A 23,104-nucleotide genomic window follows, 5' to 3' on the forward strand; every position below is an offset into this window, starting at 1 on the left:
TTCACAAGTGCTTGTAGGATTCAAACTTGCAAGTTGCCAGTGTCATCTGAACTTGAATTTGGCATGGAATTCTGAACATAAAATTTCTCCTTTGCATCTTTTCTCCTTCCTTTTATCTTTGATTTTTGTCTCCTAAACAAAAATGTAACCATATTTGATTAGTGTGGATTTCTTTTGGAATGAACTCTATCGGTTGTATTGGAACCAGTTATATTGCAATATTCTACGAAAGGATCATGGTGAGCTGGAAAAGAGAATATAGGTGATGTGAATGACATTGATCATTCAGTTCATAAAGCACAACATACTGTAGATCCTATGGTAAGGCTAATTTATATAGTAAAAAAGTTTCTCTAATATGGCATATCTGATCACTTGCTGCAACTTGGACATACCTTCACAACTCAGACTCCCCTTTTTCACCGAACTACTAGCAGAACTTTGGTGTCCAGAGCTTATAAATTAAGTGTTGGCTTCCATTGATTATCTAATGCTGCTTGTAGATCAAGTTCTCTGCTTAGAGGGATAAACAGAGTTCTCTAGTCATGTGTACTCATCTAATCAATAATAGTAATAAAAGAAAAGAAAAATAACATAAGAAGCATATACTGGCATTACATTATGAAAAGAATGGGAAGATAGATACTGTACCTAAAGGTCATTGCAGATGCAAACTTTTTTTTTTAATTCTACCTAGGTGGCGTTAAACCTAAAGGTCATGAGGATGACCATGAAATGGTTAACATGGAATATGCCTGTGATCATTGCCAAGGGGTTATTATAGGTCGCCGGATGAACTGCAATGTGTGTGATGACTTTGATCTTTGCTATGGGTGTTATTCTGCAAAGAAATACTCTGACAGGTATTGGTATGCGATTCCATACTCACCAGCTTGTGGGCAAGAACAGCAGCGATTAACACCTCCTACAGACAGTCACTCTAATGTCACTCCTTGGGAGCCTGTGTCTGACCCCAGAACATCTAATTATTGTCCTTAGGAGAAAAGTAGCAAATGTTGAGCAAAAGTTTTCAGCTCTAAATCCTAGCCCAAACTTCAAAGTAACTTGGTTACAAATCTTTCACACCTTGTAGTCCTAAAAGTGTTCACCGCCCAGAAGTATCAGAAGATTGATAAGATAGAGTTGGTGAGCATGAAAGACACTCGTTACACATATGGAGATTTACTTTCTTATTACCTCCACCACTCCAAGATTGCTACCAAAGTTGTTCACATAAACTTGATTTGTAGAGCTGGAGTTCTAGGGACAGATCTTCAACTAGTGTAAATCGTCAGCGCTCCTTTGAGCCCAATGGAACTCTGACAGTTTACGCCTTGTAAGGATCTGCAGTTAGAAATTTTGAAACATGCTTTCTATTTTTCCTTCTTTTTCAGAAAGAAAACTTGCATTTAAACTTAAGTTCTAAACTGTAAACACTTTCTTTCAGTCACCTTCCCACTCACAGCATCACAATATATCCGATGGTGACCATTCGAATCAGTGACCGACAGAGACTCATCCAGCCTTATATCCACAACTATTCTTGGCTGCTGTTTGCTGCCTTGACACTCTACTGTGCAGACTTGGCAAGTGGGGATGAAGTAGGAGAGAAACTTGATTCGCAGATTCTCAGTCATGCTAGAGTTCTGCAACATCAATGTATACAGCTTATTGGAGACTGCCTGATGAAAGCACAGCATGGAAAAGGTGACCCAAATCCTCCATTTATTGAAACACAATAGTTGTTGGAATGAGCCTGGTGCAAAGCCTCTAATTAATCACTTTGCGGTTTTCCAAGGAAAGAAAAGCCTAGCTTAATAGGGATAGCTCAGTGGTTTGAGCATTGGCCTGCTAACCCCAGGGTTGTGAGTTCAATCCTTGAGGGGACCACTTAGAGATCTGGGGCAAAATCAGTACTTGGTCCTGCTAGTGAAGGCAGGGGGCTGGACTTGATGACCTTTCGGGGTCCCTTCCAGTTCTATGAGATAGGTATATCTCCATATATTATATTAATATCAGAGGGAAGCTACTTTGCATTTCACTAATAGTACAGATAATATTTTATAACTGATCATTTAGAAATATTATTATTAGAGTAACAATATTCTTAGTGATAACTGAACATGTGATGGAAAAGAGAAAGCTTAAGAAAATTAGAGTAATATACTGGGACAACTTCTCATAAATTTTCAGTTTAAGAAGACACACTGTGCCTGGATATGGATGCAGTTATCTTGTTTACAGGGGCCCTGAGGAAGAAAAAAATATGACATGATGAAAAGTGTTTCTTGATCTGCACTATTGGCCAGATACTTTTAATCTTATTCATGATGTGAAATAAGGTGCTGCAGAAACAGTCCCATTGACTTCACTGGGGGAGGGGATCGATCTAAGTTAGGCAACTTCAGCTATCTGAATAACGTAGCTGAAGTCGACGTACTTAGATCTAGTTACCGCGGTGTCTTCACTGTGGTAAGTTGATGGCTGACGCTCTCCTGTCGACTTCGCCTGCGCCTCTCGTCCTGGTGGAGTACCGGAGTCGACGGGAGAGTGCTCGGCAGTCGATTATTGCGTCTAGTCTAGACGTGATAAATCGACCCCCGCTGGATCGATCGCTGCAGGTAATGTAGACAAGCCCTAAGATTCTACTCAGTGTGACATAAGGTGACAGAATACAGCTCTATGTAAAATGTGTTTGAAAGTTAAAGGTTTTCTTTAAAACTTGGAAAAAGCTTGTTCTGTCATACAGGTCTAATTTATAAAGTATAAAAAAGCCGGAAATGGCTGTGAACTTAAATTGGATGGTAACAGATTGTGAGTACCAGTGATGAGTGAACCTGGTGATATTCTAAGCTCTCAACTGTGTTTGTAGCTGGTTCTGGCCACTTTAGAGTGACAATCCTGGAATCAGGTTTCAGAGTGGTAGCTGTGTTAGTCTGTATCAGCAAAAAGAATGAGGAGTACTTGTGGCACCTTTTTATATAGATTAACATATCTGAGTCTCTTGCTAGCAGCTACCAGATTTTGGTTGTGAAAGGCTACATGTCTTAGTATCCAATCCTTAAATAGATTTTGTAATCTTTTCCCCTCAGGTTTGAAAGCTTTAGCTCTCCTCTGCATGTTGCCAGAAGGTGAATCTTTCTCAGAGAATGAGACCACTTCTGTCAGCCCTCCAACAGGTGGCACTATAGAGGGCCATGCTGGTGATAAAGCAGCCAAGGGAATGAATAAAAAGCCAAGGACAGGCTCTTTTGTACATTGCAATGTAAGTACTGCTTCTTTACGAAATTCCAAAGTACAGTTCAGTTGATGTACATTCTTGTATGATCCTCAACAGTGATAAATATTTCCATTCTTTTCTCCAGTGATGTGGGATGCAGTAAGTGAACTGGCATGTTATACCTGCATCACTGGGTCACCTCACATTTCTAAAAGTGACTGATTCTTCAAAGCTGTGTGAGAGACGGACAAAACGTTTCCCCTCTGAATGGACCATGGGCGCCTAAATTAGTTTTCAGGAACGTAGTGCCCCTCCCCAGCCTTACAATTCTGTTACAATTTGATTTCATAGGCCAAATAGATTCCCATGTATGAGAAACTTATTTGTGGATGTAACGTTACATATAACATAGGGAAAATGTGTAATTTTTATTTTGCATATGGAAACTTAAGGCTTGAACATAGCATGAAATATATCAATGAAGGGTTTTTATAATTTAAAATAACTTTTTTTGCCAAGTGAAAATAATTGACTCAATTTCTTTCTGTGGCTTTAACTCAGTGAATTAAATAGTTCTTCAGTCTCTTGGTATATTTATTTTGTTTTATTTTTAGGGGAAAGGAGATGTTTGTGATGAAATTCAGTCTTCTGTAGAAAAAAAAGAAAGCCAAAGCAATCCTTCTAATGCTCCTTTATCAAAGAAAGATGTTTTGAGACAGGATTCAGAGACACTGGCTCTTAATTCTGTAGATGACATATCTTCACGTCTTCCAGGTAAGAGATTTCCCATTTCATCCAACATACACATGCTCCACACATATACACAGCTGTATTTTTGTGTCCATCCTTATCTTGTACATTTATAAATAGATTCAGTTGAAGTAAACAGGCTGCTGCATCAAGACCTCATAATCTTATGGCTTTGGAATACGCATACACAGAGCATTTTACCTGAATTTCAATTTGTACAGATTACCACATAGCTAGCAGTAGGTTTGAAAGATCAAACTGAATTGCATATGTTATGTGATTATGGTAAAGTATATCTCTACATACAAATTATAGTGCTATTGGATCTAATACATTACAAAGATTAAGCATGCTTTCTTGCTTAGTAAATTTCTCTCAGGCATTTCAAACCCATTTCTCTAGATTACTCAAGTGAATATATTCAATATAATCATTATCTGCTTGCTGTGTATTAAGTTGCAGAGATGATTTAAATCTTTTTCTCTTCCTTCCCCTCTCTGTATTCTTTGTTTTCATTTTTCTACTAGTTTAAAGTCCATTCCTTCCGCTTGTGTTCTCTTGAAAGTGCACATCAAAAGCTGTGCTGTGCCTATGATCTTGTCTCTTTTTAAATTTTTAGTATAAAATTAGAGGTTTTATAGAGATGCCTTTATTGATTAAGGTATGTAATCTAGAAAGTACTGCTTACATTTTTTAAAAACTAAATTGTGGTCAGTAAACTATGAAATAATGGTTTAATAGCACCCTTGCATAATACAATTTATTTGTTAGACATAACTTTAAACATATTTAAACAAGGTTTAAGATCCCATGGACAATATTATCCATGTGTGACTATACTCACAAGGGACTGGAGAATCTAATTACAAGCCAACGTTCTCATAATGTCAGATTTTCCTCCCTAAACCAGAAATGAAGGGTTTCCTAGAGTGAAGATATGTAGAGGCAATTCTCAAAGGAGAAAGGAAGATGACTTAACAGTAACTGTAACTTGAATTATCTCTGCAAACCCATTTCTTACTCCTTTTGAATTGCTGTTGAGATCTTTGCATCAGTGATAAGGAAATGGGGAAAGCTGTGGAATCAAGTCTGCTCATAGATAACAAGTTCGGAGCCTGCCATATCATGGATTAACAGGCTCAGTGCTTGTCACGGAGTGGGGGGGGGGACACAAGGCCCTGCACCCCCGGCTTCCTGCGATTCACCATGACTCTCAGCCAGCCAGTAAAGCAGAAGGTTTATTTAGATGACAGGAACACAGTCCAAGATAGGTCTTGCAGGCACAGACAACAGGATCCCCCCCCAATTAGGTGCATCTTAGGGTCCCAGGGCACCACAGCCCCTTGGGGGGTCAGAGCCCCGTCTCCCTCCCAGCCATTCCACCAGCCAGCTCTGAAACTCCCCCCTCCAGCGACCCCTCCCACAGCCTTTGTTCAGTTTCCCGGGCAAAGGTGTCACCTGGCCTCTAACCCCTTCCTGGGTTCTCATGTTACATGCTCGTATTCTCCCTCATGGCCAGTCTCCCATCCCCCAATGCAGACCATCCTAGCCACACTCCCCTGCCTTCCCAGCCAACACTCCCCACTCAGCATTCAAAGACCACATTAAGAACAGTCCCAGTTCGTCACAGTGCTACACCCCAGCTTTTAAGCCAGAGGTAGGCAACCTATGGCACGCGTGCCTAAGGCGGCATGCGAGCTGATTTTCAGTGGCACTCACACTGCCCGGACCACCGGTCCGGGGGGCTCTGCATTTTAATTTAATTTTAAATGAAGCGTCTTAAACATTTAAAAAACCTTATTTACTCTACATACAACAATAGTTTAGTTATATATTATAGACTTCTAAAAATGTTAAAATGTATGACTGGCACGCAAAACCTTAAATTAGAGTGAATAAATGAAGACTCGGCACACCACTTCTGAAAGATTGCCGATCGCTGTTTTAAACAGTGTCTCTTGGAGGAACCTTTTCAGTGTGGCAGACCCCCACAGAGTCCCACTCCTTCCTTCAGGGTAGGCCCCACAGCCTCCTTGCCTCCCCGACTCAAGCTTCTGAGCTCTGGTACTCCTGCTTCAATACTGTGAGCTCTGCCCAGCAAGTTCCATTGAGGTAGACTCCTGTAAAGATTTATACACACTTCAAGAATGCACCTCAGCAAGTATTTGCAGTGGCACCCAAGCAACATTTTTCAAAACAGAGTAGGGTTTATAAGTCAACTGGAACACAGTATTGGAAGTCCTTGGGTTAGCCTAGAGAAATAAAGGCTAAAGCGTAGTCCATTCTGGTCAAGACTGAGCAGTTCATTAGCCATGCTGTAGTGAACTCCATGTCAGGCTCTGTCTCTCTCAGACCTCCTGAGTCAGTCCCAGGAGAGAGCAGCCAGCCACCTCTAGAAACCAACTCTTTTTATCACCTGCTGGTCATCTCTGTCCTTTGTTCTTTGGACAGGGCCTGCTGAAAGGCAGAGAAAAGCTCCTTCCTCTGGGTTATTGTTTGCTAGGTGTCAAATATTCTGGTGATTGGGGCTTTCCGTTGTCGTCTTGGGTTTTCCGTTGATATGGGTTGGCCTCGGTAAATCCTTTTAGTGACCCATTCAGTCCACTCAGATAGCTAGGGGACACACACATCTGTCTCTCTCCTGTGTCTCTTGGTCAGCCCTGAAAGCAGTCTTAAGCCTATTTCCCACACTGGGTAGCAGTGCACAATATAGGGGGAAACTGAAGCACACAGAGGATACATAAAAATACTTCCAAAAAATCCTGCTTCATCACAACCCATGCTTTAAAAGCAAAGCTTTTTGATTTAATCTGTCTTTTCCAGCTATACTCACCCACTCATTTCAAATCAGATATAGTTTTAGCAGTCAGTATTCTTGAGAACCCATGAAGTGGGAAGTTAAATGTTTTTTGCAATATTTAAAAGCTGGGATTCCACTCATTCAGATTGTATACACAGCAGTGGGTCTAATTTTAGTAGTCCAAGGCACAAAAGCTTCTGAAATAAGGTTGATAAAGTTGGAAGAGGAGATACACAAGATGGTAATCAGAATGATGTGACTTTAAAGTCTCTGTCTCTGAGCCAGTTTACTAGATATAGGGCTTGTCATAAAGATGCATTAATGTAGTATTGTTTGAAATGAGACTATACATTAACGCACTCTAAGGAACTTGTAGTGCAAGCCAGCAGGGTCCACACAGGATGCACCTCATGCTAGTGTGGTCTAGAACCAACAGCCCGCTGGTGTGCACTAACGCACTGTGTAGACAAGCCCATCGTCTTTTTGTGTGTCTATTTATACTTACTATTTCAGACTTTAAAATATTAAATTTTCACTTATGTTCTACAGTTTTACTGTTTTTAAATTCATGTTTATTTAAAACACAGATGCTGAAAATTCAGAAGATTCATCCCAAAAGCAGGCAGAGAAGGCTCTAATGCCTAGCCAGGAGCAAGTCTTTGCTGAATGCTCTCAGAAGAGGATTCTTGGCTTGCTGGCAGCTATGTTACCACCTTTCAAATCTGTAAGAATGAAGTACAAACCCTTCCTCCCTACCCCCCAGGAAACTAGTTGAGTTGTGAGAAAAATGGGGAAAATTCAAGCTGAAACAAATGATGTAATGGGAGAAGGAGAGGCTGGGAAGAGCTACTCTAGTTCCTCCTTTTTGCTAGCTTGTGTCAAAATGCTAATGTTGAAGTGTTTTATTAGGTTATTTAGTTACATTATTAATTAACCACCAACCATCAGGTAAAGTTCAGATTTGTTTATTGTTTGTCTAACTTTAAATCAGCCCAACTAAACTTGGTGTTAACATTTTTGCTCTTGGCTTATGCACCAGGTTTTACCACAGAGTAAATTCCCCTCCTTGTCTCCTTCCCTCTCCCCCCCCCCCCCACCCCCCCGTATCCTATTTTATGGAAAAAGTATTTCCAATATAAAAGAAACATAACTGAAAGCAGCTTGAAAAGGCCGCAGGCCCCCATCCCCTAAACACCTTGTAAGGGCCACTTGGAGCCCTTTTCCCCCAGTTCTGGTTGTCCCTATTGATTTGCACCAGTGAGTAGGCTTATCACTATGCAGTTAATTTGTCTCTGTTTTTTTTTCTGGGTGCACACTTGGTAAGCTTAGCTAAAAAAAATTCACTGCCTATATCCAGTATGACTTTTATAGGTGTTTAACTCTCAAATCAAAAGCAATTTTTTCTTTAACAATGGAAATATCTTCTCAGCCAGAGCTATTTCCATTCCGGACTTCACTTTCTACCTGCCAAAAGTTCTTAACCTTTTTTTAAAATTGTGTTTTCTTTACTCCCTCATGCTGAAAATTGGTTGAATAGCTTTCCCTCAAATTTTCCCCCTTTATGTAGATACAAGGCTGGAAAACTTCAGCCAAAAAGGGGACGGTTTCTGAACACTGAGTAACTAATAAGTTTCTGCTCGAACCCTCATTATACTGTATAACTATGACTAAAGGCTTTGCTATGTTTCCTGTTCTAATGAGATTTTTCTTTCTTATTCCCAGGGATGCACAATGTCTTTGATTAACCTGGAACAGATCCTCCCACTGATGTTTCAGGTTGTAATCTCCAATGCTGGCCACTTAAATGAAACCTATCATTTAACCCTGGGTCTTCTGGGCCAGTTAATTCTGAGACTTATGCCTGCAGAAGTCGATGCTGCAGTGACAAAGGTCCTTTCAGCCAAACACAGCCTGTTTGCAGCAGGAGATGGGTCTACAGTGCCAGAAGGCTGGAAGACTACTCATCTTTTGTTCAGTCTGGGAGCCGTATGCTTAGACAGGTGCTTTCTAATGTTCACCTATAAAGATAATTCTTGATTTTATATGCTCAACAGGAGTAGGGGAGGAGTGTAACCTGATCTGGGCTAATTCTTGATCCCAGTCCTGTGAAGTGCGTATTAGCCAGGGCTCCCATTGAAGTCAACATCTCTTAGGGTCATGCCGCATGATGCTATCAAATGGGAGATGGGTAATTTTCAGAGGCTAATATAGGACACTGTTGTGGAAGAGGTAGGATTTTGGGGTTTAGAGAAGAGCAAGGGCCAGTCCTACTCCCTAAACTTTTGATGTGGCCTGTCTCCCTATCCTCCTAATTCCAACATGTTCCTCAGTCCAGGAGAAGGTAGGTCATATCAAAAGGTCAAGCTGGAAAGAACCAACATAGGGAGGTAAGGCCTATAGTGGAGGATAGAGGGAGCTGTCTTTGTAGAGGGGTCTAGCAAGGTAGAAAGAAGTCTTGCATTCAGGGAGAGATAGTAAAGTTTCTTTGAAAGTACAGTCTTCAGTACCTTAAGTGGAAGTAGAACACTCTTGAAGAGTGAAGGTTAATAGCATGCTTTGTTAAATACTGTGTTAAGCATTATTCTGCACTCTAGGTTTTTTTTATTTGGGAAGAGGGATTGGAAAGGTTAATAAACCAATTAGAAAAGCATGCAGAATATAAAGATAGAATCCGCGGAGAATCTACTGGTCTTAGAGAGAGATTCATCAATCAAGGAAATACACAATCCTGTGTATTATGTGAAGATATTTTGGCATCCAATTATATCAAAATATTAAATCGGCAAATTAAATCTAGAAGAAAGATTTCCCAAGCCTGTCTTACTCATGTACAAGTAAAGTACATGGAGAAGTAAAGGGAGGGAAAAAAATTTCAAGTCCTAAACTAAAGTTAGCAAGACCATGTGTTGCCTTGAATTTCTATCAACTTTTTTTATTCATTGTGGCCTTTGATCCTATTTAAGATGGCAGGCCAATGTGATTTTTTTTTTTTTTTTAATGATTTAATGATGAGTGGAATTAATAGCATTCATATTTCTGTTGAATTCAAAGCCTCGAGTGATGCTATGAAAAAGTTAGACCTTCTGACAGTTGGAAATAATGTAATAGTGATTTTGTGTTTTGAGGGAGGATAGTTGTATAACAGTCTGCAGTCAAACCACCTAATACTGTCGAACCTTGTTCTCCAGCCGTGTAGGTCTGGACTGGGCGTGCTCCATGGCGGATATTCTCCGAGCTTTGAACTCCTCTGCCCAGTGGCATAGTGTGATTGCAGCTTTCACAGACCATTGTATTAAGCAGCTGCCCTTCCAGCTAAAACACACCAATATCTTCACCTTATTGGTACTTGTTGGATTTCCAGAGGTAATTGGAATACTGGTCAATACATAATGATTTGAGCTATGATAATTACAAATTCTACTTTTAAACACTAAAAACTACACTTTAATGCCATGACGAGAAGCTGGATATGAGTCAACAGTGTGCTCTTGTTGCCAAGAAGGCTAACGGCATTTTGGGCTGTATAAGTAGGGGCATTGCCAGCAGATCGAGGAACGTGATCGTTCCCCTTTATTCGACATTGGTGAGGCCTCATCTGGAATACTGTGTCCAGTTTTGGGCCCCACACTACAAGAAGGATGTGGAAAAATTGGAAAGAGTCCAGCGGAGGGCAACAAAAATGACTAGGGGTCTGGAGCACATGACTTACGAGGAGAGGCTGAGGGAACTGGGATTGTTTAGTCTCCAGAAGAGAAGAATGAGGGGGGATTTGATAGCTGCTTTCAACTACCTGAGGGGGGGTTCCAAAGAGGATGGAGCTCGGCTGTTCTCCGTGGTGGCAGATGACAGAACAAGGAGCAATGGTCTCAAGTTGCAGTGGGGGAGGTTTAGGTTGGATATTAGGAAAAACTTTTTCACTAGGAGGGTGGTGAAGCACTGGAATGCGTTACCTAGGGAGGTGCTGGAGTCTCCTTCTTTGGAGGTTTTTAAGGCCCGGCTTGACAAAGCCCTGGCTGGGATGATTTAGTTGGGAATTGGTCCTGCTTTGAGCAGGGGGTTGGACTAGATGACCTCCTGAGGTCCCTTCCAACCCTGATATTCTATGATTCTATGAAATTGACAAAAGCCATAAAACTCAAAGATATGTCTGAGACTTCATCCTTCGTCTCTTGCACAGTTGGTTGTGGCCTTTGTCTAATGGAAAACAATATAATTACATAGCTCGGGTTTTGCTTGGATACATTTCATTGTGGGCAACTTGTAACCAGCAACTTGAAATCCAGAATAGCATAACATTGAACATCAAAAAAGGGCTTTTATACCAATATAAAACAAGCCATTATTCTTAATATTGGTATCTCATATATATCACCGGAGTACCATTAAGTTGTTAATATGCACCTGAGGTATTTTGTTACAAAAATCTACTTCATGTCTAAATACACCTCTACCTCAATATAACGCTGTCCTCAGGAGCCAAAAAATCTTACCGCGTTATAGGTGAAACCACGTTATATCGAACTTGCTTTGATCCGCTGGAGTGCGCAGCCCCGCCCCCCAGAGCACTGCTTTACCGCGTTATATCAGAATTTGTGTTCTATCGGGTCGTGTTATATCGGGGTAGAGGTGAACCAGCACATATCTGGCAATGGACAATTGTTTAAATAACAAGTACGATATTAACTATAACCAAAATGCAGCCAAGTATGCAAGATAATGTAAAAAATAAAAGTTATAAGTATTATACAAAGTTAGACTGTTAACTGAAGTCCTCTGTCTCCCTTTGTTCTGCTAATGCAGGTGCTGTGTATGGGAACTCGCTCCGTGTACATGGATAATGCCAATGAACCTCATAATGTAATCATCTTAAAGCACTTCACTGAGAAAAACAGGGCGGTTGTTGTAGACATCAAAACCCGGAAAAGGAAAACAGGTTCCTTGACATTCTTATATCTAAGAATCATGTGATATTTCCTTACAGTATCTTTGAGTACCCAAAGCCTGAAATTTTAGTAAATGATTTTACACAGAGGTTTATGAGCTGGATTTCTTACAGAAAATATATCTGATTTCCACCCATAAAGCAGATGAAAAATTTTAGGTTTCTGCTAAACTGATATAACATCACCTAGTACAAGAATTGTTGCTTTTATAAATATGCACAGAATATAACACTTCATATGATTTTGTTATTGCAGAGACCTCACAAAACTGTACTTGTATCTGAAGTTAACCTGACAGTGTTTGTTTGGTCACTGCTGCTGTCTTGTCCTTTATTTGTGAGCGTTTAAAAGGTTTTAATTAATTGCAAATTTAAAAATACTTGCTCCTCCTGCATATAGTTAACCCTGCCATCCAAAGGAGCATGCACAGCATAAATATGTGCTGGTTGGTTCACTCTGCTGCCCAGAAATGAATCTTCAAATATCTTAATGGCCATTCTGGCAGTAAATATGACATGACCACCTACTAGCAGATGGAGTCTGGGGGGGGAAGGCCCTGTGATATATGCTAATTGCCAATAAATGGACCTGTTAGCTGTGACCCAACCAGTTTTTTCCTGTCCCACTGCTAAGAACGAGGCTATGTAGTCAGATAAATCCTACTTTTTTTAATACTACACAACTTCAAGTCTGTGAAATCTACCCCGGAAGTTATGAAATAAGATTAGACAAGAAACTTTGACAGTCATGCTACATTCAATGGAAAAATGATTGTTCTGTACCAGATGTGCTGATCTGTACTCTAGGGAGGATGTATCATCTCTGACATCTTAGAATGATGCATTCTGGGGCATGGCAGTAGAATGGCTTGCTAGTGTAATCTTTACATTTGCTTTAAGGGGTGTCTTTTGTTTGTACTGGACATTTTGCATCCTGTGGTGGTTATACTGCAAGCAAAATCCAAAGTAAAGACTTTTTAAAAAATTTAATTTTAGCTTATTCAGAAAAATGACAAGGTCAAGCCCAAAGAGAAATTGCATAGTAAACAAAACAGATTATGAAAGTTGACCTTTTCAGTTTTAGCATATAGTGTTTAGTGGCAACATATAACTCGACCAGTGCACTAAGATTTTGAAACTAATAAAACAAAGACTATTCTGCATGCCAGGAACATTGAAATTATTGTAGTATTTAAAAGTAGGTGGAAAGCAAAGGATTATCCAGTTAAGAAGCTTCACTTTGATAGTCGGGAAGGTTCAGACCAGGGGTGGCCAACCTGTGGCTCCAGAGCTACATGTGGCTCTTCACAAGTTAAAATGCGTTTCCTTGTATAGGCACCGACTCCGGGGCTGGCGCTACAGGCGCCAACTTTCCAGTGTGCCGGGGGGTGCTCACTGCTCACCCCCTGGCTCTGCCACAGCCCTGCCCCTACTCCACCCCTTCCTGCCCCTCCTCCTGAGCCTGCCGTGCCCTCGCTCCCCCCTCTCTCCCCCAGAGCCTCCTGCGTGCCACGAAACAGCTGATCGGGATGTGGGGAGGGAGAGGAAGGCACTGATCGGCGGGGCTGCCAGTGGGTGGTAGGTGCTGCGGTGGGACGCAGGGACGGCTCTACGGGGCAGAGGGGGGAGCGAGGGCACAGCACTCCGACCTTTTTTTTTTTTTTGCTTCGGCGGCAGCACTCCAGACACTGATGAGGGGCTGCTGATGTATTACTGTGGCTCTTTGGCCATGTACGCTGGTAAATTCTGGCTCCTTTTCAGGCTCAGGTTGGCCACCCCTGGCTCAGTCATATAGGTGTGGACTCTCCTGTTTTCTTATTGGTTGAGTCAAAAATGGATCAGGGATTAGCAGGAATAGTGAAAGGAGGACATAATGATTTAATTCACCAGATCAGTTGTGGGTCATCAGTTTCCCTGATTTTGTCTGTTCCATGAGATAACACTTGTACTTCTGTGCCCACTGACTCTGTCTAGTGCTAAACAGAAGTTTGTGCTGTTTTTAACTATACTTGCGATATTTTCAGTACAAAGGAAGCGATAAGATGACAGCTCACTATCCAAGCATTTTTATTCTGTACCAAAAGGCAAGAGAGAACATTTTACCAATACACTCCAACAAAAATGAGGAAAATGTGTAGCCGTAGCAAAACTACGCCCTCATGAAGGAATTCATGTCACCAGTTTTAAATGCGATTCTGCTTTATTGGAATGTAATTCCCACATTAATCATTGACTTAAATATACTTGTTTAGTTTTAACTTAATGCTAAGTGCTAGGAGAGGACTTGCCAGCATCTCTCTTTTGCTGTGATTCCTATAAAAAACTTGACAACAGTTAGGCTGCTAGTGTGCTTAGACCGCAGCCTATCCTACTGATCTGTATTGTCTCCCTTGTACTCTCTTGCTGGTCTATGAGTCTAGCCACATGTTGCCTTTTGTTTGATTCTTTAGATTATAAATTCTTTGAGGGCAGGTACTGTCTTTCTTTTTGTTCTGTGTTTTTACAGCCTGGCACAGTGGGACCCTGGTCCATGACTGGGCCTCCCAGGTGCTATGATTATACAAATGATAAGTATAATAAACTGAGCCTAGAGAGAAATTCCAACATGACAGGTTTTTTATTTTCTTCTAGTAAAAGACTACCAGTTGGCTCAGAAATGTGAACAAGAAAGCACTGAATCCCAAACTCAGCTGAGACAGTATCTCCAGCATTTTGCTTTTATAACCAGCCACCTTTTGCAGACCAGCATGGACAGTAGCTATGCAGAGGCAGTGGAAGCCACCTGGGTCTTGTCTCTTGCTCTTAAAGGATTGTACAGAACACTGAAGGTGATATATTTTTGTGTGTGTGTGTGTGTGTGTATGTCTGACCAGCTACATAAGTTTGGAGTTGAGGACTATGAGCTGTCTGGGTCAGGGGCCATCCTGTGTGTGCAGTACCTCACCTAATGGGCCTGATCCTTGAGGGGTTCTAGACATTATAACATAAGTACTAACAGTCAAGGTCACTTGTCAGACCTGGCCCCTTGCAGCCTCTGCACATAGAGGCTGAGAGCACAGCTCAAAAGAGTATATTAAGGAATATTGTTGACATGTGTTTGATCAATTTTCCTCTGTGAAGTTGCTGGACCATAACGGTAGATTTGGGTCAGATTGGAGGAAATATGAGTCGGGGGTGGGGGGGAATTCTCAAAACTCTGAGGAAAAAATTATGCATTTGAGTTCATCTGGCCTCTTTTATTGTGCAGAGTACAGTTAGTTTTACTCTAACAACAATGAGGTGGTAGTGGTATTACACATCTCATTGCGAGTACTGCTAAAGACTTGAATAGTGAGAATCTCTATAGTTGTGCCGGAATTAAAAAAAAAAAAAAAAAAAAAAAAAAAATCTCCTTTGTTTTTCTCATAAAGAAGGTCCTGCTCAGTGAGAATTGTGTATTAACAGGCAACTCTCACAGTAACTTTTCTCTCTCTTTGACAGACTCATGGTTTTGAGGAGATCCAAGCAGCCTTTCTTCATTCGGGTTTACTTAAGCTGCTGGTGAAGAAGTGCAGCAAAGGAACTGGTTTCAGTAAGACCTGGCTTCTCAGAGACTTGGAGGTAAGAGAATAAGTAACATTTTGTGAAATGTACAGTTTATGTAGCCATTGGCATAAAAGCTCAAGGCATTGCATTTTCACCGCATGTTAAACTTCTTTGAAGCATTATTATTTATATATTAAATATATTTACCATTTTGTTCCCAGAACATGATGGAAAATACATTTTGAGTAATGCTAGTGTTGAACTGATTTAATCTGAGATTTTTTGAATGGGCTTAATGGGGGTAGGAGCCAAAGTCTCCTTGCTATTTTTTTTTTTTTCCAATTTCTTTTAGCCCTTTTGAAAATCCCAGCTTTTAACTTCAAAAATCGTATCCGTAGATCTCCAAGAGACCTATTAGATACTGATGCTGTACACAGTTCTTAAGCAGATACACTATTGTAATGATTCATGTGTAACTGGTGGGAGATCCAACATACAGTTGGACACTTTGTTCTTTTGAACATCTGTTATTGCAGGGAGAATTGGCAGTGTGCTTTTCTATGTTATGGCAACAGACAAGCTCTGTGAAGTTTTGCTCATGGTGTCTGTACTAGCCTTGATGCTTACAGTTGATATAAATTGGCAAGACCAAGGTGATGTTACCCTGCTGCCATTCCTAATAATGAGTAGTTAATGTTACTGTGCATCCTGGAGCCAAATATCTAACTTATTTATTTTTAAGGAAAGGAACTGTGGCTAAAAAACACCATTTTGCTTGTTGATGATAATTGCAGCTAACTCTATTGTGTTCCTATCTTGTTGTGCTTGAATATTAATATTCTCAAACTTGTTGAAGAATTAATTTGTTCTCAGTTTTTTTTAAATGTATGGTTAATTATTTGAGATGTCTTCATAGAAGCCTGTAAAGTGTAAAGCATTTATGGAATGGGAAATGCTGTTTAAGTGCTGTTCCTCTTTAGAAAAGCATGTGTTAATAAACGTGGTCCAAGTGTTTATAATGTTCTTTACAAGTGCCAATTGCACCTACACTAATACTATCTACAGGTGTTTTACCATATGTTGCCTTTTTCCATGCAGATTTTGTCAATAATGCTGTACTCCTCAAAGAAGGAGATCAGCTCCCTGGCTGAACGTGAGGATACACCACTAGAGGAAAGGGACCGAGATCAGGATGTGGACCAATCCATTAGTCCCATTGATCTGGATCAGAGCAAACTTGATCCTCTAGAGGGCTTGGATGAAGCAACCAAAATATGTTTCTTGGTACTTATTAGACTAACTGTTTTTCCCATTTTTGAAGATATTGTGCCTCATTTGGATTACACACAATTGTTTCCATATGTTGGTCTTTAATGCAGATTTTACTTTTAATTTTTAGTTATTCATGAACTGATTCTTGTATTATTGCCTAGATTAAGTATAATTTTATGCTTGGACTGCAATAATAAATATTACTAATGTTTTTAGAAAATTATTGCTGTAGAGATTATGAAATTCATAAGTCCTTTATTCATGTGCAGAACAGGAAAATGTGTGTAGAGATCACCCCAATTGAAATTCACCTTTCCTCGCCTAACCTTACCTCCGTTTTATTTCAGATGACGCATGACGCACTCAATGCACCTTTGCATATTCTTCGTGCCATGTATGAGCTGCAGATGAAAAGAACAGATTCTTTCTTCCTGGAAGTTCAAAAGAGGTAAGTGAGCTACTGAATCCAGCAGAAAAATAGTCATTGAATGTGAAAGGTAACTTTTACTCAGTTAACAGGGAAGCTAAACTGCTGTAAGGAAAAGGATGTGGAACTGCTTTGTAGTGCTTCCTAAAATGTAATTGGAAAATTGACTCCTGTTACATTTGGAACTGTAGATGTGAGGACAGAAACTAACATTTTGAAGTATGTTGTATGTTCCTTTGGATAACTTTGCTCACATGCACAGTATATCTCTGTAGAAGAAACTGCTTTTATGGATGGAAAGTCAGCGAGATACCAGTATTTCTCAAATGTCATCCTAACTGAGGAAGAGTGATGTGCATAGACTTGCTGGCACTCAGAGCAGCTTCTGGTACCATCTGCTTCTTACAAAATCAAGTTGGAAGACATGAACATATTTTTCAGTTAATAAGATCAAACGAGAATGTTAGTTGATCTGACCTCACAAAAGAGTAAGGCAGTACTTGGATAAGAGCTTTCTAAATGCAAGTCGGGGAAGCTTTAAATGCAAATATATCTTCTTCTTTTAAGTTCATTGACTGCAAAATTTGTCACTTTTAAGGTTTGATGGAGATGTAATTACAACAGATGAAAGGATCCGAACACTGGCCCAGAAATGGCAACCCAGCAAGCGTTTGAGATTGGAAGAGCAGAGTTCGAAAGCAGTGGATACAGACATGATCATCTTACCATGTTTGGTGTGTGCTCTTTATATTAAAAAAAAAAAAAAAAAAAATGAAAATTTGATATCACAAGACTTAGTGGTTCAAATTTAAGATTGTTATTAGAGCTCCTGTTTTATTGTGTTAAAAAGAATAGGCAAGATATCAGCAAGAACTTAGCTTTCTTCTCTGCAGCTTCTCTCTTGAAGATCTAGAAGAACTAGATTTTAGATCAGGAGAACAAATTATGGCTTTACTGGAATGCTATGAATTCCCTATTTCATACAAGAGAGATTTTACCTAATATACAACCGTAAACATATACGCTGACCACGTCACTGCAATGTTACCATATGAATAGCTTCAATAATACCAAATAATGGTGAATCTGTTTTGCCAAAACGGACAGCATGACTCTAGTAGCAAAAGAGAAGTTAAGTGAATATATAACTAGGTAGCAAATGTCAATTGGCCATGTATTGGGATGCAACTAAAATGCAGGAAATCTTGAGTATGGGCCCAACATGGATCCAGTGGAGAAGCTCAGGTATTTATGGGCATCACTAATCTTTACTTACAGGAAACACATATTTAAAACATTATTTTAAAAAAAAAACAGCTTATTTAATACCTACTGACTTCTACAAATGGATAAATTTGTATTTAGTACTGCGAAGATCTACAATATAGTGTCATGGTAATTTTATGGATGTTCTCATTTAATGACCATCCACACAAAAATTAAGCATGGATTCATAGTGGTGGTGGTGGTGTTGTTGTTGTTGTTGTTTTTTTAAGGCCAGAGGATATTATCATAACTTTCGCATTGTACGGGTCACAGAATTTCATCCAGTCATTCCTGTATCTAGCCCACTGATTTGTGCTTGAAGTGCAGCATGTCTTTTAGAAAAACATCCAGTCTTGATTTAAAGACTCCAAGTGATGGAGAATTAACCACATATATTGGTAATCTGTTCCAGTACTAAACTTACCTTCAGTGTTTAAAAAAAAAAATTCACCTTTGTAGTCTTTTTGCATACTTGATAAGTTAGTACATTTATGGCTTATCTAAAATGACACTGAAAAATGGACCCATTTTCCACTAAACAAGAATTAAGATAGTAGATCGGTGTTTGGTACTGGGCATTTGAGTTCCTTAGTAGACGAGCATGGCTTGTGGAACACGGTGGTATTTGGCAGAAATGCCAGCTAGATTTTCACCAAAGGGTCAGAAAGGAAATAAAGCTGCTAATTTCTTAGTCCCTCTTCAGTGGCTGTGATTACTGGGATAATCAGTAGTTACAATACATCTAACAGGAGAACCACAAAAAAAGTGTGGAGCATTATCGCTATTGCTTCACCTGTACAGTTCAGCGTAAGTTTATGCTCTCAGTTTTAGAATCAGTTGGTTCTTGCCTGCATTTAATATCCATGGTATATAGTTTGTAACTATATCCATTGACACCCAGGGGCAAACTTAAGGTAAATTGTCCACAGGCGGGCTTAGTTGTGTTCTCTATGAAAGATTGGAGCTTGTAATTTTTAATTAGTCTAATTATCAACCTATAAACAATGAATTAAACTTCTGGTCATAGATTTGTAGACATGAAGAAGTAAATTGCCCTGAATCTCTTTTCAGGCTTGTGCTTGTCTCTTGCAGTCAAAACCTGTACTCTGTGATAAAGCCACTGAAGAATCCAATCCCATTACCCAGAAACTGATAACCAACACGGAGAGTGATCTCCAGCTTAGCTATGCCAAACAGCGTCGCACCAAGAGTTCCATACTCTTGCACAAAGAGCTGGATTCCAGGAGCAAAAAAGCTGTGCGGGATTACCTGTATCGGGTGAACGAGGCTACTGCTGTTCTTTATGCCAGGCATGTACTTGCCTCGTTGTTGGCTGAATGGCCCGATGATGTGGCAGTAAATGAAGAAATCCTGGAGCTCAGTGGCCCAGCACACATGACTTACATTTTGGACATGCTTATGCAGCTAGAGGAGAAGCAGCTATGGGAGAAGGTAAGTGGGCTGCATTTGTATGTCTGAATCCATCCAGTCTGTACATAAACTTCCAGCTGACTAGCAAACTGCCAGAGATACTTGTGATTCTTCTTTAAAAAAAATAAATACAAAACATTCGAAGACATTAAGCTTCAAATCGTATATTTTTTTCTACAATAAAAACTCCATCTTCAGCCAAAAACAATGGGGTTTGACAATATTTTTACAAAATGACTTTGTGACCAACAGAAATCTGAAAAACATACTTATTGGATGCAGCTGTTTCAAATAAATGAGCAATTAGGATGGGGAAAATTTTCTTCTGCATAGAAGTCAATAGGATAAGGAGCCAAATTTGAGTTCTGTTTTTAACTTGGTTTCAGTATGTATTTTAATAATCTTCTGCGTTTAAAAAAAATGTTTGTTACAAGCAAACAAGGTCTCAGAATTGTAGCTGAAGACAAGTAATAATTACCTAGATATCCATACAGCACCTAACATAGTGGGTCTCCAGATTAGGGCTTTTGGACGCTACAGAAATATAACTAATAATGTGTGTTCATGTCCAGGAAACAAATGCTCCTCCAATATCTTTCCTTGCATTATTCAGCTGGCTGTTTCACCATGCCTCATCTCAGCCCTGGCCTCTGTTGTATACATGCTTAATGCTTAGGTTAAGAACTGATTGTTAATCAAAAAGAAAATTGAACCATCTGGACTTCCTCGTTAACTTCCGTACAGGAATTTGAGTCCATTTTGTCTTCGCATACTCTTAGTTTTTGCCTTCTTGAGTTAAGTCAGAATCATCCATTGCCATAGGTATGTCCAGACTTCCCAGGTACTGAAAGAAAGAAGTAGTGTTTTAAATTTTGTGATTATTTTTAAAGTAAACATATACAAGAATATTGCTGAAGGAATTCTCCATATATTTTTCTAAAACCAAGGGTTTTGTTAGTAAACATCCTGGTTATATGAATATGGTTTTAAATTTCAACTTTGAGTATTTTAATCTTAAAAATCCAAACAAATATCATTTAGTCTAGAGTCTGCATTTCAGACTCTGCTTCCGCTATCACCCCTTTGTTTATGGATAGGACCTATATTAATTGTGACATTCATTACAGCAGAAGACTAATTTTAAAACAAAACACTAGTACTTTTATAACAGTGGTAGGAGGATATTTGATCAGACTCATTATTGTAGGTAGGATTGTGCAATTTGAAACCTGAAGTATTTGAACTTGTTTCTTAAAATCGAAACTCCTAGCAGATATGGAAGGTAAAGGGTCTATCTGGTATGTTAACAAAATTATTTGGATCAAAATTACCTTCCTTATTTGGCTTAGGCTTTATTTACCTATCTCAATCTATTGTGGCATTGTGGGATTAGTCTTTATGCCCCATCTATGCAGTGAGGTTAGACAATTTCTGGCTTTCCAAAGTTGTCTCAATACATGAGAATCTCATTAAAGTAACATGCAGGATTTGAAATGCAGTCCAAGGACTAAATTAAACCTTCCACATTTACAGGAGACCATATGCAAACCTCATGAGGCCAGTTGGCAATTTCATTTGTGAGTTTCTCTTTTACTTCCTGCCAGTGGCTTGTTTTCTCTCTTCTGAGGGGCCGTGTTGCTAAAACAACTTTTTTGTCAATCCTTGTCAAATCAGTCTGCAAATGCTGATTTGGTAGCAGATTGACCTTGCATAATGTGTTGTATTTCCTCAGATCTTGCAGAAAGTGCTGCATGGATGCAGTGAGAGCATGTTGGGAACAATGGCACTGACTGCCTGTCAGTTTATGGAGGAACCCGGAATGGCAATCCAAGTGCGGGAATCCAAACATCCTTATAACAACAATACTAACTTTGAGGTAATTTACATAGGTTACAGTGCAATGAGTGTGCACAGGTTGTGCATGAATTGAAGACACTGGGTGGGATTCTCCAAAGCACCTAGGTGGCTTAGGGAGCCCAAGTCCTGTTGCCTTTCACTGGGTTCAGGCAATGGGACTTGTGTTCCTAACCTGTTGAGGCACTCCTAGAAAATCTCACTCGTGACCTTTCAGTTAACAGAGCATTCCCGATCGTTTAAGTTTCACCTTGTACAAGAATATATAAGTAAGGCTCCCACTCAGTGAGGTACTTAAGTGTGTGCCTCAGTTAAGCATGCGAGTAGTCGCATTAACTTCATTGGGATACTCGTGTTTAAAGCTAAACATGTGCTGAAGTACTTTGCTGAATTTTATGGGTTTAATAGGCAACAAATTGTACTTTCATCCAAGATCCTGTTTCAACAAGCATCTCAAATTCTTGAGGCATCAGTGAAAAAATAAGTATGAAACTTCTTTCTGTGGTTTTTAGTTTTGGGCTACCTTTCCTCTACACAGAGTCTTAATGATTCTCTTTTCCTGATATTAGTTGGCAGCACCATACTAGTTAGAGAGTAAAAGGCAGTCATCTCTTCTAGGAGAGCACCATGAGTGACATCTCCCCAGTGTCCCACACTGGGCAAAGAGATGAAGCAAAGAAAGGGGGCATGTGGATAGAATAAAGAGGCATGTCCCCTGGGCCCCGAAATTCTCATGGCAACCTTGGGAGTTTTCTTAGCTTTTGTATGCAGTAGGAATTCTGTTGTGAGGGTTTTTTAGTGCATGTAATACTAGCCTTTAAGATGTGCCCTGGAGGTCAGTATCTTGGAAACTGGCCTTCTGGATTAGTGCATCAGTTTACAGGCAAACAATATAACTCTGCTTATTTAAACTTGAGCACTACTAGAAATTAGATTTGGCAGACTCTTATATGTAGTTGGCAGTGTCGACAGCACTCTGCACTCTTTGAACTAGCCCACGACCAAACTAATGAAGACACCTAAATAGAGATATCGTAATCTTTGTTATACCTTATTTGAAATCTGCCTTTTGAGTATTTGTATACAGACACAGTGCAATGGTATGGGTGTCATCTGTTTGCCTTCCTCAGGATAAAGTTCACATCCCTGGTGCTATCTATCTCTCAATCAAATTTGACTCTCAGTGTAATACAGAAGAAGGCTGTGATGAATTAATCATGTCCAGCAGCAGTGATTTTCAACAGGATCGGCACAGTTTCAGTGGGTCTCTGCAGAAGTGGACTGATTTTGAGCTTCCAGGTAAATGGACCATGTAGATATACAATGTATGTGAGTACAAACAAGTGTAGAGAGCTACTGATAGCTTGTGGTGTGAGAGACCAAGATCTTAATGTCCGTTATATCCCCTGATGTTTGTGGCATACATGGAAAAAGTCCTGCTCTTATCCCATCCCCTCTTTGCTCAAATAAATTTTGTGTTCTCCATTTGCTTTGTAGAACTAGCGTGAAAAGCAACAAGATGAAATTCAATAAAGACAAGTGCAAAGTACAACACTTAGGAAGGAAAAAATAAAATATGCAAATACAAAATGTGCAATAACTGGCTAGGCATAGTAC

The 23,104-nt window shown here is 39.8% G+C and overlaps 1 protein-coding gene across 1 annotated transcript in view; it reads left to right on the forward strand.

The window, feature by feature from the left end:
* ZZEF1 (zinc finger ZZ-type and EF-hand domain containing 1) overlaps positions 1-23,104 on the forward strand; it is a 77,928-nt gene that overhangs the window by 46,929 nt on the left and 7,895 nt on the right. The window contains exons 35-50 of the mRNA XM_065418227.1: positions 698-863; positions 1,448-1,707; positions 3,093-3,265; positions 3,835-3,994; positions 7,358-7,494; positions 8,493-8,770; positions 9,959-10,133; positions 11,571-11,703; positions 14,344-14,540; positions 15,193-15,312; positions 16,336-16,521; positions 16,857-16,957; positions 17,535-17,670; positions 19,274-19,654; positions 21,366-21,509; positions 22,618-22,786. Of these exons, the coding sequence (XP_065274299.1) occupies positions 698-863; positions 1,448-1,707; positions 3,093-3,265; positions 3,835-3,994; positions 7,358-7,494; positions 8,493-8,770; positions 9,959-10,133; positions 11,571-11,703; positions 14,344-14,540; positions 15,193-15,312; positions 16,336-16,521; positions 16,857-16,957; positions 17,535-17,670; positions 19,274-19,654; positions 21,366-21,509; positions 22,618-22,786 (2,916 nt within the window). The remainder of the gene's footprint in view (positions 1-697; positions 864-1,447; positions 1,708-3,092; positions 3,266-3,834; positions 3,995-7,357; positions 7,495-8,492; positions 8,771-9,958; positions 10,134-11,570; positions 11,704-14,343; positions 14,541-15,192; positions 15,313-16,335; positions 16,522-16,856; positions 16,958-17,534; positions 17,671-19,273; positions 19,655-21,365; positions 21,510-22,617; positions 22,787-23,104) is intronic.

The sequence above is a fragment of the Emys orbicularis genome, chromosome 17, assembly GCF_028017835.1.
Source record: "Emys orbicularis isolate rEmyOrb1 chromosome 17, rEmyOrb1.hap1, whole genome shotgun sequence".
Classification (NCBI taxonomy): Eukaryota; Metazoa; Chordata; order Testudines; family Emydidae; genus Emys; species Emys orbicularis.